Source organism: Pleurodeles waltl, chromosome 12, assembly GCF_031143425.1.
Source record: "Pleurodeles waltl isolate 20211129_DDA chromosome 12, aPleWal1.hap1.20221129, whole genome shotgun sequence".
In the NCBI taxonomy this organism is placed as follows: domain Eukaryota; kingdom Metazoa; phylum Chordata; class Amphibia; order Caudata; family Salamandridae; genus Pleurodeles; species Pleurodeles waltl.
Genome location: NC_090451.1, coordinates 148,592,112 through 148,607,789, shown reverse-complemented (window position 1 = coordinate 148,607,789; position 15,678 = coordinate 148,592,112). Strand labels below are relative to the sequence as shown.

Below are 15,678 nucleotides of genomic sequence, written 5' to 3'. Positions count from 1 at the left end.
ACAGACACTTCACACTTCAGACAGATAGTCCCATGGAAGTAGGGAGGCACAAATAATGGCTTAGCATGCAAATACCCAATACAGTACAAGCCAGCACCATTATGTCTGAATTCTTCATGGCCAGTAAAATACTTCAATATTTCTATGTAGCGCTGCAAGGCCATACAAATGGAAGTATCAATGAACAAACAAACTAGAGCAGTGAGCGTGGCATAGTATACACCCTAGATGGCCCTTCTTGGGCCCAAAACCCTAGCCAGGTCATGCATAGGGCTCACCTTCAGCCTTTGACCCCTCGCATCAGCACCATTGTGGTACTTCAATTGTGTGTTCAGGTGCAACCAAATAATTTAATGCATTGTTTTCATACACTGTTGTGTATCTGCACTTCTAATAATAAATGTAATTTTGCAATCACACAATTCTATGTGAGTTATCTGGGCGTGTAAAATTGTGATTTTATGGAGGGGTTCTCGTAAGGTCTTTTTCCAATATGGCATTATGAGAAAATGCAGAAACCATAATAAAAATACAATGACTACAAATCCAAAATGAAGACGTGTAATAATGAGGAAAAAAATAAAGAGCATGTAAGGGAAGTAAATTTTCAAAATTTCACAAAGCGATAAAATGTGGGTTAGGGAAGAAAATAGGAGTTTAATGGTTAAAACATTTTCAGGATTAGCACTAGAGGTGGGGTTAGCAAAAGGATTATGTTTAGTGTACAGTTCCGGGGATGTTAAGGATTCATGCTGGGGTCAAGGTAACTCAAAAAGGCCAAACTTTAGGGTTAGAATTCGATTGAGGGAGAGGGAATGGGTTGGGGTTGATGGCAAAGGTAGAAGTTAAGGCAAGGGTTGGGTTAGCGTTACAGTAATTGTTAGGGGAAGGGTTAGGTTTAGGAAATGGGCAATTTGGATAAGAAGTAATATTAATGCCATATTTTTACGGTCATGGCAGTCTATATTATCGATTCTTCTTTACTGTTACCAACATGCAAAATGAAAATTTATGTTTAAGGTTTCTTGATTGTGGCTTTAGTATTGTGGTCTTGTTTTTATGTCATTCTTCCAGGAACGGCTTGCGGTCAGCAGAAGGGGCAGGGCAGCGCGCGGGGGAGGGGACGGGGGGAAATGAAAATTAAATTGTAAATAATTAATAACCCCTCATGCCGCTCTGCTCCTCTGTCTCCGTTGCTGCAGGCACAGGCTCCCAGCCTGCCCAGCGGCCAATTCTGACGTTGCTCAAAGCAGCATCAGGATTGTCTGGGAGCCTATGCAGGCTCTCTCCAGCCCAGCAACACCGCCTACTGCGCATGTGTGCTGAGCACTCCCCCTCACTGCTCATCACCCTACCCCTTTAAAAGAAAATGATAATAAATGAAGTTTGCTGGTGGGGGTGGGGGTGAGCAGGGTTGGTGACACTCCTCTGCCTGAATAGAGGAGGTGTCCCTGCATTCTTCATTTTCAGATAGGTCTTTCTGCTAGGAAACTAGAGAAACTCTTGAGCAGAATGTTTGGATTCCCTGTGAGCAGTGCGAGAGCAAGCACACAGTAAAAACAAGCACTGTGGAGAGACAAGCCTGGATAATATACCTATTCAGTCTGGGAATCACAGCAGAGATAATAATGGAACAGTGATGAGATTCAGCCAAGAGCCACAAAATTGAGAGCTCTCCTCTGCAATGCTTGCAGAATTAAGGTATGGAACTGGGATGGTTTATAACACCTTGGAGCACAGGAAACATGTATACTCATACATGTAGAAGTCTGCATTCACACAACATGAGTCATATTTGACTTATTAAAAACTAGGGAACACTCTGCTGTGCTTCGACAGCACCAATCCCTTTTACCTCCCATTTTACTGTGAGGTACCGTATGTTCTGTGCAATGGTAGCTTGCTATCACCCCCATACAGGAATGCCCACTACGTGGTGCTTGGAGACATTATCAACACTACAGCAGATGCATGCAAAAGTATTTATTCCAACCTGTGCAAATTTCGATGGAAATCTTTGCAACTTGTTGAAGTTGCAAAGTTTTCACTTTCCCCACATCTGAGTGAAAGCTGTGACCATTGCAGCAATGTATGTAGCACACGGCTAAATTGCAGAGAACAATTCAATTTATATTTGCCGTTGTTTGATTAGAGAGATAATGCTCTTGCAAGGCAGTGAAACTTTACGCAGGCTAAGGGGAACTTCAACCAGTAGAGTACACAAACTTTGCGAGCGGCAAAAACCAAGAACGGTGAAAAACTTGACTAGCAACTTTACACATGCCAACATTCAAGGCATCCTCGGGTTAGGTATACAGACATAACATTACATTTGTCTTTATAAAAAAAGTGTACTTCTGACAAGTGCACACCTGGTAATCCCAATTATGGGCAAAGAGAACTATAATTAATATCATACCCTTCAGATTGTGATGAAACGGATTGTGAAATACGCTTCATTTTGTTTTCCGCAAGGTATTCTGGCTGCGCAGAAGAACAGCCACTGCCATTTGCAGGCTACGAACAGCACTGAGCTCATGCGTGCATATGTTCCGGGTAGGCATGCCCCAGAGGGCGCAAAGCGCAGCCCACTGTATCTCACGAGGCAGCGAAAAATAAATTACTAGACGTTGTGTGTTCCGGGAATATTATGCAATCTAAAATATGTAAATGATCTGGTGGCAAACAGTACATGTATCCTAGAGCATGAAATACATGTGAGTAATGTTTAATGTCCTACGAACAATAATTTAGAGGCAAACGGTGCAAAGTTACAGGTGACATAAGGTTGTCTCGCTTTCCGGGATGGGTGATGCCTCAAAAACAATACCATTTCTCACAAGAGAAAAATGTGTTTCTTTAACAAATTAGCAACTTGTCTCAGAAAATAGTGATTTTTTGGCGGTGCTTCTTCTCCGGCTTTGAAAATATTATTATAGAACTGTAGGCGTCATGTTTGTCAAAGCTTTTCCATTTTAGCTGTGTGCTCTGCTGATTACAGGATTTAGGGCCTCATTAAGACCGCCAGGGTCGCAGTGACGGTCTGACCACCACATTATGACTTGTGGCAGTTGTGCCACAGTCAGACTGCCCGCACCGCCTGTTTCCCTCCACTAGCGGGACCGGCGGTGTTGGTGGTCCTAATCCGCCAGGGCAGCCCTGGGAATTACGACTCCCATCTCCGCCATATTTTACAGGGCGGTGGCCATGTAAAAGCTGGTGGTGATGGGGTGCAGGGGGGCGCCATGCACCCTATACACCTCAACATTGCCACCAGTTCAATTATGAGCCGTTGTCAATGTTGTCAGCTGTTTCCCGCTAGGCCAGCGGGTGGGGAACTTGTAATGCGGGATGGGGGGGATTTGTGGCATCAGACGACGGGGGAAACATAAAAAATAAAAAACGAAACGACTTACCTTTCACCGTCTGTCTTCCATCGCCGTCTCCTGCTTCCTCGCGCCTCTGCTCCTCATGGTGTCCCAGCATTCAATGGGACACCAGCACAGGCTCCCCAGCAATACTGGTGAGGCTTACATGCTATTCATAGCATGTAAGCAGCGCCAGGATTGGTCTGAGCAGCAGTCACTGCCGCTCAGACACAAGCCTAGGGTCTGTGCAGTTTCTGCAGCTCGGCTGTGTATACAGCCGGGCTGGAGAAACCTAAGTGTGCATGTGTGCTTGGCTGGCCTGAAAAGGCCGGCCAACACACACTTGCACCCTGGGTGCACTCTCCCCTCCTCCCCGTGACCCAGCCCGCCCCTTCCTGCTGGCGGAGCAGCAGATGAAAAATAAAATGATAGCAAGCTATCATTTTTTTATTTTACTGCTGGCTCATCCAGTGGGGCGACGCCCCTCCACCATTGCGAAAGAGCTGCTCCTGGCACCATCAATCAGTTGCAATACTGGTAATGACGTATTACCCAAGTCCAAGCTTGTAACCAGCCAACGTTAGCATCACCAGCATCACAGCATTCATTCCTTCCCAGTGTCGACATGGAAATGCTCCTGAACCTGATGACGACATCTGTGGTTCCATAAAGGCATTACACCATGATTATGTTCATGGTAAGCACTGACTTAACCAATGAGCCCGAATTCCTGAGCACATTATATTAGCAATGCAAGTTAATAAGAAGAGTGTCTTCTGCTCTGGCCAGAGTTTCTGCATGAAAGGAGACTGCAGTTTGTGAAACAAATGCTGAAGTGCCAGAAGAAAGGCAGAGATTATTTACTGTTATGAGCCAGATTACATCTGGAAACTACAGGGCAGTTTCAATGTGAGACCACACCAGTGCAGAACTAGAGGAGAGCTCTTAGAGAAATCTTTGTGAAAAGGAGAACCACTGCATGTGTCTGCATGACAAGATGCCAAAAAAAATGATGCAAGGAGATGGAGGAGCCAAATGAAAATATGCACCGAGTAGTGCAATAAAGGCAAGTGTTAAGAGCAGATCTAATGATCCACCATGTTGCAGGGTCAATGTGGTTACATACTACTCTATAACTGTTACTCTACTTGTTAGCTGTTACACCATGTGCTGGACAAGTGGAGCTACCAAGCCAAAGAATTATGTCCAATTGCTCTTCTGCCGGTTGTGCATTTCTGCTGGATTTTACATATTCTGCAATTCTTAAATGCTGAGAACTTTTGAAGGACTGAAGTCAGACACCAAAGATGCACCTCATTTATAGCATGTGTTTATTACTGGCTGGAGTGCTAGTTCCATGGCTTGCTCTAGGGACCATGAGACCAGGCTATGCCACTGTTATAAGCATCTTCCTCGCACCCTGGTTCGCTCATCTATTTTGTGCCCTCAGACAGTTTCCCTTGACGCACTCAGCAGCAGGTACTTACTTTGGATGTCGTGGCTGATGCCTTCACTAAGGCGTTGCAGCTGGTCCAGGGACATTCGCTTGAGATCTTCCGTTTCCAGCCAGCATTTTATCGCTTCAGATCCTTGGAAGCATCTCACCTAGCACAAGGTGATCGATTTAAAGTAAGATACATAACAGGCAAGAACAACATAGAGGCTGGAGAAAGGGAAGCAAATATAGACAATGTGAGACATAAAAAAAGACAAAAAAAGAAGTGGGGAACAGAAGGAAGGGAAAGAGAGAACCTTCCCAAAAGATGTGACCCGTGTAACTAATAATGTGGCCTAATACACATGAAATGGGATCTTGAATTTGAAAAATTCAGAGTCATGCTGGACAAAGACAAACTGAAATCAGACGGTAAAAATATATTTAAAAGTTCCTATAGCGCCAATATACTGGTACATAAGCAACAAAACACCTGACAAGGTGATTTTTAAATCAAGCAACACCTTAATTCCTACGAGAGTCAAGGGTGCAAATAAGGTAACTTGCTTATTTACGTGGAATGAAATATCACCATAGGCCCTCTGTCACCAGCGGCACATGGCATTAGCCACTGTGACGCTGCACTCCTGTGCGACAAAGGGGGGCCCCAATGCTCCATTGCAACTACAATGTGTAACTGGTAGACAAGTAAATGTTTTGTTTCTCATTTAAATAGCGAAGGACAGAAATAGAGAGTGCCATGGGGCCCTGCTTAAACTTCTGTTTTTTTGTGTTACCAAAGCTTAGCTTGTTTACTAAGAAACCTGGAGACAGCTTTGAAAGTTTGAACATTTGCAAGAGGACTGCTGTTAATTCAACAGTGATTCTTGTAGAAGGGTGTCTATTTCAGTGGGAAGTGGTTATGGATGTACTATTGGATGGCTGTGGCTTTGGTTGACTTGCATTAAACAGGACAATCTTGAGAAGGTCATTAACAACAAAAGTTTTAGTATGAGCACAAGTTAGGTGTCAGGAGCAAAGTGTTTGGGAGATGATAACTGGAATTGCTTGAAAAGGTGTAAGGCTGTGTAATACATTGGTTTGACCACGTGTATGTATTGGGCATTTTCATGACCACAGATGTGTTGTAAAGATGGGGACTGAGCTTCGTGTGCATTTTTCCCTTGATGTGTACCCAAACAATTTCTCTGAATCTTGGGAAGTGTCACTTAAATCCATTTGTCACCACTGCCAGTACCAACCTTCTCTGGAGGGCCGTCTGCTTTCCACCCAAACTGGTTGATCTCTGTTTTCCATCGGACAGATGAGGCAATGCTGGAAGATTCTTTCAAAGGTGATAGCAGTGAGCTGCGACTGATCTCAGAAAGACCAGGAGATGTGGATACCTGTAGGACGTGAGAAGAGCTCATCTTGTAATGCAAGAAAAAGAACAGAACATGTCCACTGCTAAAAACAGGAGAGGGGTAATTTCGTATGTGTGCCAATTTGCCCATCTCGCCCCAACTCCCACCAGAGCTTTTTCACCATTTATAATTCAGAAAGAAACATGCAACAAATAATCATTGAACACAACACATTTACTTATCTGTGTTGAACTGTGCATTATCTCATACATGGATGATCCTTTATTTTTTTGCAGGTACATCAATTGATATCACTTTGCTAGAAATGCTATGATACTAAGTATGTCTTAGACTGTCAGGTCTCAAACATATGGACTCTGTTTCCCTCTTTCCTGGGGATATTGAGAGCTGGATCGCGTATCAAACTATTTAGCGAACCCTGTGAAGACACAAGAACATGGTGGGTGCTGGTCCTTGAAAAGTACCACCTGATTGGTCTCTCTGGGAGAGGGCTTTTTGAATTCTGGCTTTTATGTACCCCTGGTGAAGCTCCTGTTTTTTTTAAAAGTTTTAGTTGAACGCACCATTTGGCGCTATTTTAAAGTCCTACTTCTTTGCTTGCATGCTTAGGAAAACCAAAGCATGTTTTCCAGCTGATGACTTTAGAACTATTGTACAGGCAGAAGAGATGTCACACATTGGTTACAGGTAGTTCATCCCAGACTCCTGACTGCATATCGTCAAGCCATAGAAGAAAGGGTAGTTGGATTCATCCTAATGCACAATCCTCTAAAGTGCCCGCTTCACTGGCTCCTGATTAAATCAAGAAAAGATTTTAAGGTAATGTGTACTGTATGCAGCACTGTCCATCAGAGAACTATCTCTAACACACCTACCAAAGTGGTATTTCGAGCCAGATATAATGCTTCAAGGAAGGAGCACTGAAGTAGGATGGTGATCTGAAAAAGCCTGTGTAACCTTCCTGGGCTCCTGAGGTGTGGAATAAATTGCTGGAGTAAATGAGGCCTGTGCTTCATGCAAAAAACCTGAATCTTAAGGAATGTCTTGCCTATCACTTGATGGATCTGAAAGATCAATATCCAAGAAAAACTGAACGCCAGCAAGACTGAAACCCTGACATGTTATAACTCTCCCTGACTACAATGCAAATCTGTGAAATTCATTACCAACATGTAGAGTAAACCGGGAGAGTAGCGAGGGAGGGACATGACATGTGGTTTAAAATCTGGGCCAGAGCTGCTAAGTGATCCATCTCTGTACAATATAAAGCAAATGTTTACAAAATTATGACCGGCTGGTGCCTGTCGCCCACTATATCGAAGGCTGTTTGTCACATCATATGCACGTTGCAATGCTGTGGCAAGAGGGGCAAATTTACTCCCCATGTGGGGGCCCTGCATGCATATCTAAACTTACTAGAAAGAAATACCGTCTCAAATTAGAACCATAACAGGCATTACCTTACCACGGCAGGCTTTACTTCTACGTTTTAGTGATCCAGGCGAAAACATTAAATATCCACTAAGCTCACCAATGGCCAACTTATTTCCCATGTTTTATTCACAACTGGACTGGCAACCACCGACATCTGGAAACTCAAGACTACTTGTTTAATTAGCATGTTGTGGGGAAAAGTATGGAACATCTATGCCATGGAAACATTTTCTGCCATCGTACAACAACAGAGTAAACAAATCTGTGAAGATACGGCTTCCATTTAAAAGATACGTGAAAAGAACATAAGTCTTACAGCATGCGATCCTGCAACTTACTAAAAATCTGAAATAAAGTTGTTGGATACAGGGCCCATTTAAATTGAGGGATAAATGTCCTTACTCTGCCCTGAGAGCACACCACACCCTCGTGGTCTCTCGCCCTGATCCCCGACTAACGTTAAATCCATTGATCTCTTTTTAATTGTGGTGACTGTGCATTTACGTGTTGAACTTCCTGGAAACCGGACAGCTGCACCCTACTCTGAGTGTTCAACATGTAGGTGTTTTGAAAGGTAGTGAGAAATATAACAAAACTGCAGAACAGATATACGTTTATTCTGTTAAAAATATAACCATATAACAAAACAGCAGCAATAAAAGAGGGGCATGAAACAAACCATACAGTCACACATGAGCATCACTTGCATTTAAAAAGCTTCCTATTCTTAACAGCTGCATCTAAAAAGGACTCAGGGTGCAGCATACCGGAGGATTATCAACTAACTGTAAAAAAGAAGTGCTGGACTACACCTGGTAAAACCACATCCTCTCATGTGGAACTAAATGGAACAAATAGATGTATACAATTTACAAAACGGGTATTGGAGTTTGAATAGATGATCACAAGGACACAGATTAGCAGCATCAAATTTCGTCCTCACCATTGGAAAAAGAAAACAGGAAACGCAGAGAGCCCAGCCTGAATCTAGTTAATCACCATTGTTCATGAAGGGCAAAAACAAAGGACAAGCGGGGCTCCATCCCAAGTTTGGGGTTCAATAGCAAACGGAGTCTGACTTAGGGTGCGGTGAGGTTATCATCTCTTTTCAGAATAACAGATCATTCTAATTCTTTTTTTCGCCCTGGGCTTGCCTAGCTCAGACAAAAGTTTTCTACCATATTTCAACCACGGAATTTTGAGAAATTCATCAAAATTCAAACATCCACAAATAATTTCCTGATTGCAGTAGCCGGGTTACTCCAGACCGAAATATAGAGTAATAAAGGGGCACCGCATGGAGGGTATTCCAAAACTAAGTAGCTTCCGTCAAGGTTTTTTCAGCATCCTACAGGCCACTGACATTATAAGCCCTGATACTGGCACCTTAACCAGATCTGGAAATATACTTACTACTATAAATGTCAATCTAAACCTTTATTGGTTTGTTACCCAGTTATTTTAGCAAGATTAAGGACTGAAGCTTGCATTTGCAACAGCTGTACTTTCCTTATTTCCAAAATTTCAACAGCTCGATCTAAGTGCACAAGTTATTAAAAGTAAGACCAAAATAACTAAATGCCTTACCTTTGCTTACTTTATGATTATGACTAATAAAATCGCTAGAAATTGGTCCCCCACAGACCAGCATCATAATGTGTGTCTTAATGTAGTCGGTTTTTAAATTAAGATCCTCCATAAATCTGATGTAGCTAACCAGACATCTCTGGAAGCAGATTGTAGTCCGTGAAAAGTGTATAATATAATCTGCATAAAGTAAAACACGATTATCTTGATTGCAAATTTTGGGTGCATCATTATTAATGATTTTCAATTACAACTCCAGCCCTTTAGTATATAACAAAAAGAGAAGAGGGGCAAGAACAGGACCTTGCCTCTGGCTACTTTTAGCTCACCTTAGCATTCCCTGTTAGTCCCTTATTGAACTCTGGTAAATGAATCCAAATTAAGATACTGACAATATCTATAATTCAGTATTATCGCTGTGTGTAGTCAGCAGTGCTGTATGATTTTGTTCTTCTTTAACCCCAAATACCAGCGATTTGCATGAAGCTCAAAGCCTTGATTTGCAGTACTGAAAATCCTAAAATTCGTCTGTAGCCTAGACCATGAGAGGTCAAGCATTCAAAGCTTCATTTGTGCCCTGGTGTTGGCCACCAGCCAACTGGAGTGATGGAGGTCTGCTTCCACTGCCACAGCAGAGTCTGTTCCACCATATGTACACATGTACCTCTAGAAATGTTCTTCAAAAATGCCCCTGGAAAGGATGTGGCAGCACTTTCAGCAAACCTATTCAATGCTGCTGGCCCGCCAATGTCACGGTGAACTAGGAAGGATATTTTGTTTGTTTTTAGAATATCCCCAAAATAGGGGTTTGTGTCTAAAAACCACCAAAAAAAACATATTGTGTTTTGCACGATTCAAGTGCCTTAAGGACATGTGCTTTCTTGCTTAGGGCCGCCATGCCTTAGAACAGAGTGGGCCTTTCGACTCCATAAGTATGGCGGTTATCTAGTGCTTAGCCAACTAGCCAGGTGTTTCTGCTGGTGTGGATGGCCAATGTTCTACCATCAGACATTATGTGACTTCCCTACTTCTGGGTGAGGCCGGGGAAGACAGAGGTGGATGGTCAGAGCACAAGCCAATTATTTTGCAGGCTGATCCTTGCAGCCCACCTCTAAATGGGTCCTTGCACCAGAAAGTCTCAAGGTAGGTCTTTCATTTAACTAGTGTCTAAAATTCTCACACCAGGTTCAGGCCCTACAGACACAGGCATAGGTGGCGTTGCAGGCTTGTCTCCATCAAAAAGAAATGCTTGCTCTTTGCCCCATCATTGGTGCACCCAACAAACTCTGGGCACAGAAGGAAGCTCTTTCTTCATAAACGGAACACATCTCTCCAATTCATGAACAATGATAAATAGCAAAAAACTCCTAAACAAAGGGAACAAATGCAATTTTTTACCATCAAGGGAATCAGTCCCCCTTCATGTCGATAAAGCATATTCAACCTCACAATAAGTTAACACCTTGGGTGATTCTGAGGCGTCTGTCCCACTTCCTACCAATGGTACATCCCACAACACCTAGGCCCCAGAAGCAAGTCGGCACTTTTTCTTTCTCCTGTTTGATGGATCATCCTGTTTCTTTTGCTTGTGTCCCAAGCCTTCGATGTCTATTACCCTCCAAGTTTTGGGGGATGGGCAGGGGCCATTCTTGCTTTTTAGCTCTATAAACTGCGCACGTGCTGGTTATATTACAAGTTATCTACTGGAATCAGGCCAGCAGAGCACAGAATTCAGGCTAAAGCCTGAAGAAAGGGGCGTCAGAGAGGGCAAATACATTACAACATATCCAAAAGCACCACACGTCACCAGCACGTGATACAGACATATTATCATCGGCTTCAGATTGCCCCTGTATTCCCACTACGGTGAACAGTAGTGGTTATCCTAGTGTATGTATGTCTCTCCTATACCCTAGGTCTTGGGATGTCTCTTACCTGTTTGTCAGGTTTTGAGGAATCTCTCTCATGTCCTCTGCATGTCGGAGTGGGCCCATCTTCCCCATCACTCTCGAGATCGCTGCTGCTGTCGTTGATGAAGCAGAGTTGCATACTCTGGTGGGTATGAATTCTAAGAAATACACATTGAGCACTTCGGGTTACTTCTTGTCAATGGACTGAATTCCCATAATTCTAACCAATAGTGCATCCTAACTACACCAAACAGAGAAAGCAGCCAAAGCTATTTCCCATCTATGGAACAACCTATCCTCTTCTTCACCTATGACACATTTCACAAAATTCAGGATCAGAAATACCTTCTAATAAATAATAAATTCCCATGTAGACAATGTATTCTCCGAACTCTGGGCCAAAGCACCAGGTACAAAGACACCCCAGATTATTCACCAACAAACAGGTTTGCTAAATCCTCCCTGACCAATATTATAGAGGCATAAGAAGGACCCTTGTGTATTGCTTTGGCTATTTACTGTCACCTAAAAAGCCCCCACCCATTAAGCACTCAACAGAACATTGCAAAACTCGATCGCATTGGAAGGAAGCAGGTTTCCTGTAGCCTATAAATCAAGCCCTCCTTCATCACAAACAAACATTCCACCAAGGGCAGCTCCTCCATATGGGCTGGGAGCCTGTGCCTGCAGCCTTCAGAGGAGCGAGGAGCAGTGTGGCGCGGGAGCCGAGGTAAGTTTTTTTAAATTTTATTTTATTTTTAATTATTATGCTGCTGCGTCCCCCCCATACCCCCATACCGCTCATCGCCCCACCCCCAAAAATCCCCCCGAACCGCGATTGCATTCCACATCCCTCAAATTACAAAACCACCTACCATTCTTCCTTGTCCATGGAGCATGCTGCCTCCCCATTACCTACCAGTGATACATACTGCATCATGCAGACTCAGGAAGCAACCGAGGATGTGTCACTTCAACATAAGGCATTCCCACTTACCTCACCAACAATACCTACCACAATAAATAGAGAAGGAAACTACAAGTTTTTCCACGTTTGAGGAATGAACAACCCTATTCCACACCAATGGTGCCTTTTGCTACACCTGACAAATTTTTACAAAACCATGTCCCACATCTTCCACTAATGCAACATCCATTTCTGTACAACACAAGTCTTCTCCCCAAATCCTCTGCTTTGGTACATTCTGTAACATCAAGACATAGGAATCAGAGGATTTGCCCGGTCTAGAGAACAAGCCTTTGAGTCTCCAGCAAAACTAAAGCTCTCAACACTGATCATGTCCTACCCAGAAGTTAGGGCTGTGATCCTTTTGGTCATTTCGTGGTCTTCTCCAACCTCATCAGGAGGGTCCCGGTTCCAGGGTCCCTGTTTAAGAAACAGAGAATAAACAGGAAACAAAATTATAAAGAGATTCTCCATTTAAAAGCTCATCCTATCTGTCAAACAAGACCCTCCCTTTAGCACCCAACTAATCAATGACTGCCATTCCAACAATGGTTCATGCACACAATGGTTCAGTGCCAATAGGCAGCTTACTCTCCAGTGCATGCTACGTAATTAATAACACTTACTCCCTCTCACTCCCCCCGAACCCACCATTAACTTAAAGAAAGGGACAGTAGGTCAGAACTGTTCCATGCTCTAATACAGAAGGTAGGTACACTAGCAAAATGTTACAACCTTTCACTACAGTTTTACAGCTTGATACCTGGTATAGATTCACATGCTATGTGCCATTATGCCAGGTTTATATAAAACATAGATAGTAAAACCCATAGAAAAATATTTCATTCTCACTATTTTATTTGAGTGCAAGGCTGCCACAGATCAGCAGCACAATGCAAAGGGGCTCTAGCCCTTCTGAAATAAAGTAGGAGATGAGGAGGGAAAGAATTAATATAAAGTGCATAATTTGTAGGGGTGGCTGCACCCATTTTTTAAGGAACTGAACCTTTTTTTCAACATCACATTTTAACACAGAACACTATCAAGCCTTCAGCCACAATTGCTATATTACCTCAGCCTCTCAGTGTCAAAGAGTTGTTGCTAAGCGGGAGTGAAAACTCGAGTGCCTCTTACTCATGCAAACCAGAAAGCGAGGTGAGGGACAGCTGGGCGAGCACACTTGAGAGAGCCCCAGTGCTGTCCCCCTGTACAAGGGCACAGCACCAGATCTGGGAGGTGTGAGCGAATCTGTGAGATACACCTTGGGTTGACGAGGGAAGCATGTGTCTGTAGGAAGGAGATATATGGAGGGCGAAGGAGAGCTGCATTGTAGATAAGACATGCATGGGGAAGCGCATGTGAGACACAGGAGAAATGTGAAAATAAAGAATGGGTATAAAGAGAGATGTGGGATGGAGAGGTAAGTTGAGGCAATGGATATGCTGCGAAGGAGCTATCATTGTATTTATATAGCCTTACTACCATTGATGAGACGTTGTGAAAAGGTGAGGGAGGGTGAGGCATGCTAAGGCTTATGAGTAGATGCTATGAGAGATATGTGGAGTTAAAGGGGTAAGGAGAGATGCACCAAAATGTACAAGTGGGGAGGTATGTGAAATTAAATGGAGAGGAATGGAAAATATGTAAGCGCAGAGGCATGGGACAGTATTAGATTGTCTTGCTGAGATCCAGAAATGGCTCTTTTCCTGAAAGAGCAGCGGCTGTGTCCCATATTGTCCCTATATGCGGCTCCTGTAATTTTTTTAATGTTAGATATAAACAGCAAGTGTCTTGGTCCCATTCCAACGTGGCCACTATCACAGCCAGAGTTGTGGCAAATGATTACAAATGGACGTGACTCCCCACTTGAAGATGACCAATGGCTCCTCAGCAGAAATATGTGAACACAGTAGAAAGATTGCAAGACACAGCTACAGAGAGAGTGCTTCTGGTGTAGAATAGGACAGACTCAGCACCGATATTCTGAGTGACTCGCTAGAGAAGAGGTACTTGACATAAAGAAAGAATGAGGGTCCCCTGCCGCAGGCGAGCAACTGATTTGGCCATTTTAATAATGGTTAATATTTGTTGATCCCAACCGCAGACTTGCGGGATATGGCAAAATCAAAACAACTACTCCTGCAGGAGCTGCAGCAGCGCCCCCCAGGAAACAGAGTTTGAGTAGAGAGATGCGTGATTCCTCCTCCTGGCTCACTGGAGGGGTTTGTCTTGGTAACCTGCTCTCTCCCCGTTTTAAATATTTCAGTATCAGAAAAATAAAATAGTTTAAGCGCAGTCTCTTCAGTATCAGCCAATCGGAGGAGCAGCCAGGAGGACACCAGGCAGAATTAAAGGGATGGTGAGCGTGGGAATGTCTCTATTGCGAGGGAGCAAAGCAGTGCCATTAAATAAGATTTTTTTGAAAAGGCAGCACTAGGAGCAACTGTTAGGATAAAGTTAAGAGGGCATCAGTTAATAATGATTCTGTCAATCTTTCCAACAGAGGAGTGTTTATCAAAGTGACGATCTGAAACATGAGCCCTTACTAAGAAAATGGGTAAAGCAGAGTGGAGGAGGGGATTGTAATGGGGAGGAGGGGATCGGCACAGGGAGTTTAAGTGTTTTATGTCATATCATTTAAAATAAATACCTCTGCAGGCACGCAGGAGATGAGGTTGCAGCAGATGTGAGGAGATAACAAGAGCTAGGAGCAGGAGGGGGCAGTAGGCAAGCTGCAATAAAATACGGGAGCAGAAGCTGACAAAGCACCCACAGTGGAAAATGAGCAGCAAGGAAACAATAAAATAGCCCCCCCCAAACAAACAGATAAGCAACCAAAGTGTAAGGGTACAGTACTTGGCAGATGCTCCATGGGAGGAAACAAAACACAAAAAGGAGGGACAAATAGGAAGGATTAACCATTAGCAAGCAAGGACTTTTAAAAGAAAATGACATAGACAAATGAAAAGCAATGGGCAGGCTTAAAGCCCACAAAGTACATACTACAGGTCTCAAAGCTAGACCTAAAAAAGGGAGAATTGTCCCAAGGTAATGGAATACTAATATGACATTCAGCACATTGAACTGTATGTTTATGTATTGGAGTAAATCCCCTTTCAGATATCAAGCTGAGGGATGCTATTGTAACAGATAAGCAACTTGTTTCTTGTGCAGTGTGAGCCATTTATAGATTCTAAGGCTTTGTATAGATAAGGAAGAAGTATATTCTCCTGTTTTTGGTGGGGGGCCAGCGCAAGTGTGGACTGGTCTTAAGTACCTTCTTAAGCACAACTTGACCTGCGGAATCATCTGCTTCGATACTGATTCAGTGCAGTAGTGCTTGCTAAAAGTATGAATGAAAATAACACTAATAGCTCTACAAATGTTATTCAATATCTATGTGATGCGGCTAGACTGTCAATCTTATTCTGGCTTGTGTGGTGCAGTGGGGTTCATCCTTATCATCATTTGGTGTGTGTTATGTCTCATCAAGTAAGAATAATTACTCAGCTTCAGATGGCTCTGAAAGTGCCTCTTCAAACTGTTTAAAGGCCTCATGTAGCGATATTAGATAATACACCAGAAATGCTGA

The 15,678-nt window shown here is 43.3% G+C and overlaps 1 protein-coding gene across 6 annotated transcripts in view; it reads right to left on the bottom strand.

Annotated features, from left to right (window-relative positions):
- The window catches only part of LOC138267622 (P2Y purinoceptor 4-like), a 178,489-nt gene that overhangs the window by 48,218 nt on the left and 114,593 nt on the right, over positions 1-15,678 (bottom strand). For all 6 annotated transcript variants that reach the window (XM_069216706.1, XM_069216709.1, XM_069216704.1 and 3 more), the window contains exons 3-6: positions 12,427-12,506; positions 11,145-11,277; positions 6,066-6,209; positions 4,856-4,973 (exon numbers count right to left, since the gene is read on the bottom strand). In XM_069216706.1, the coding sequence (XP_069072807.1) occupies positions 4,856-4,973; positions 6,066-6,209; positions 11,145-11,277; positions 12,427-12,506 (475 nt within the window). The remainder of the gene's footprint in view (positions 1-4,855; positions 4,974-6,065; positions 6,210-11,144; positions 11,278-12,426; positions 12,507-15,678) is intronic.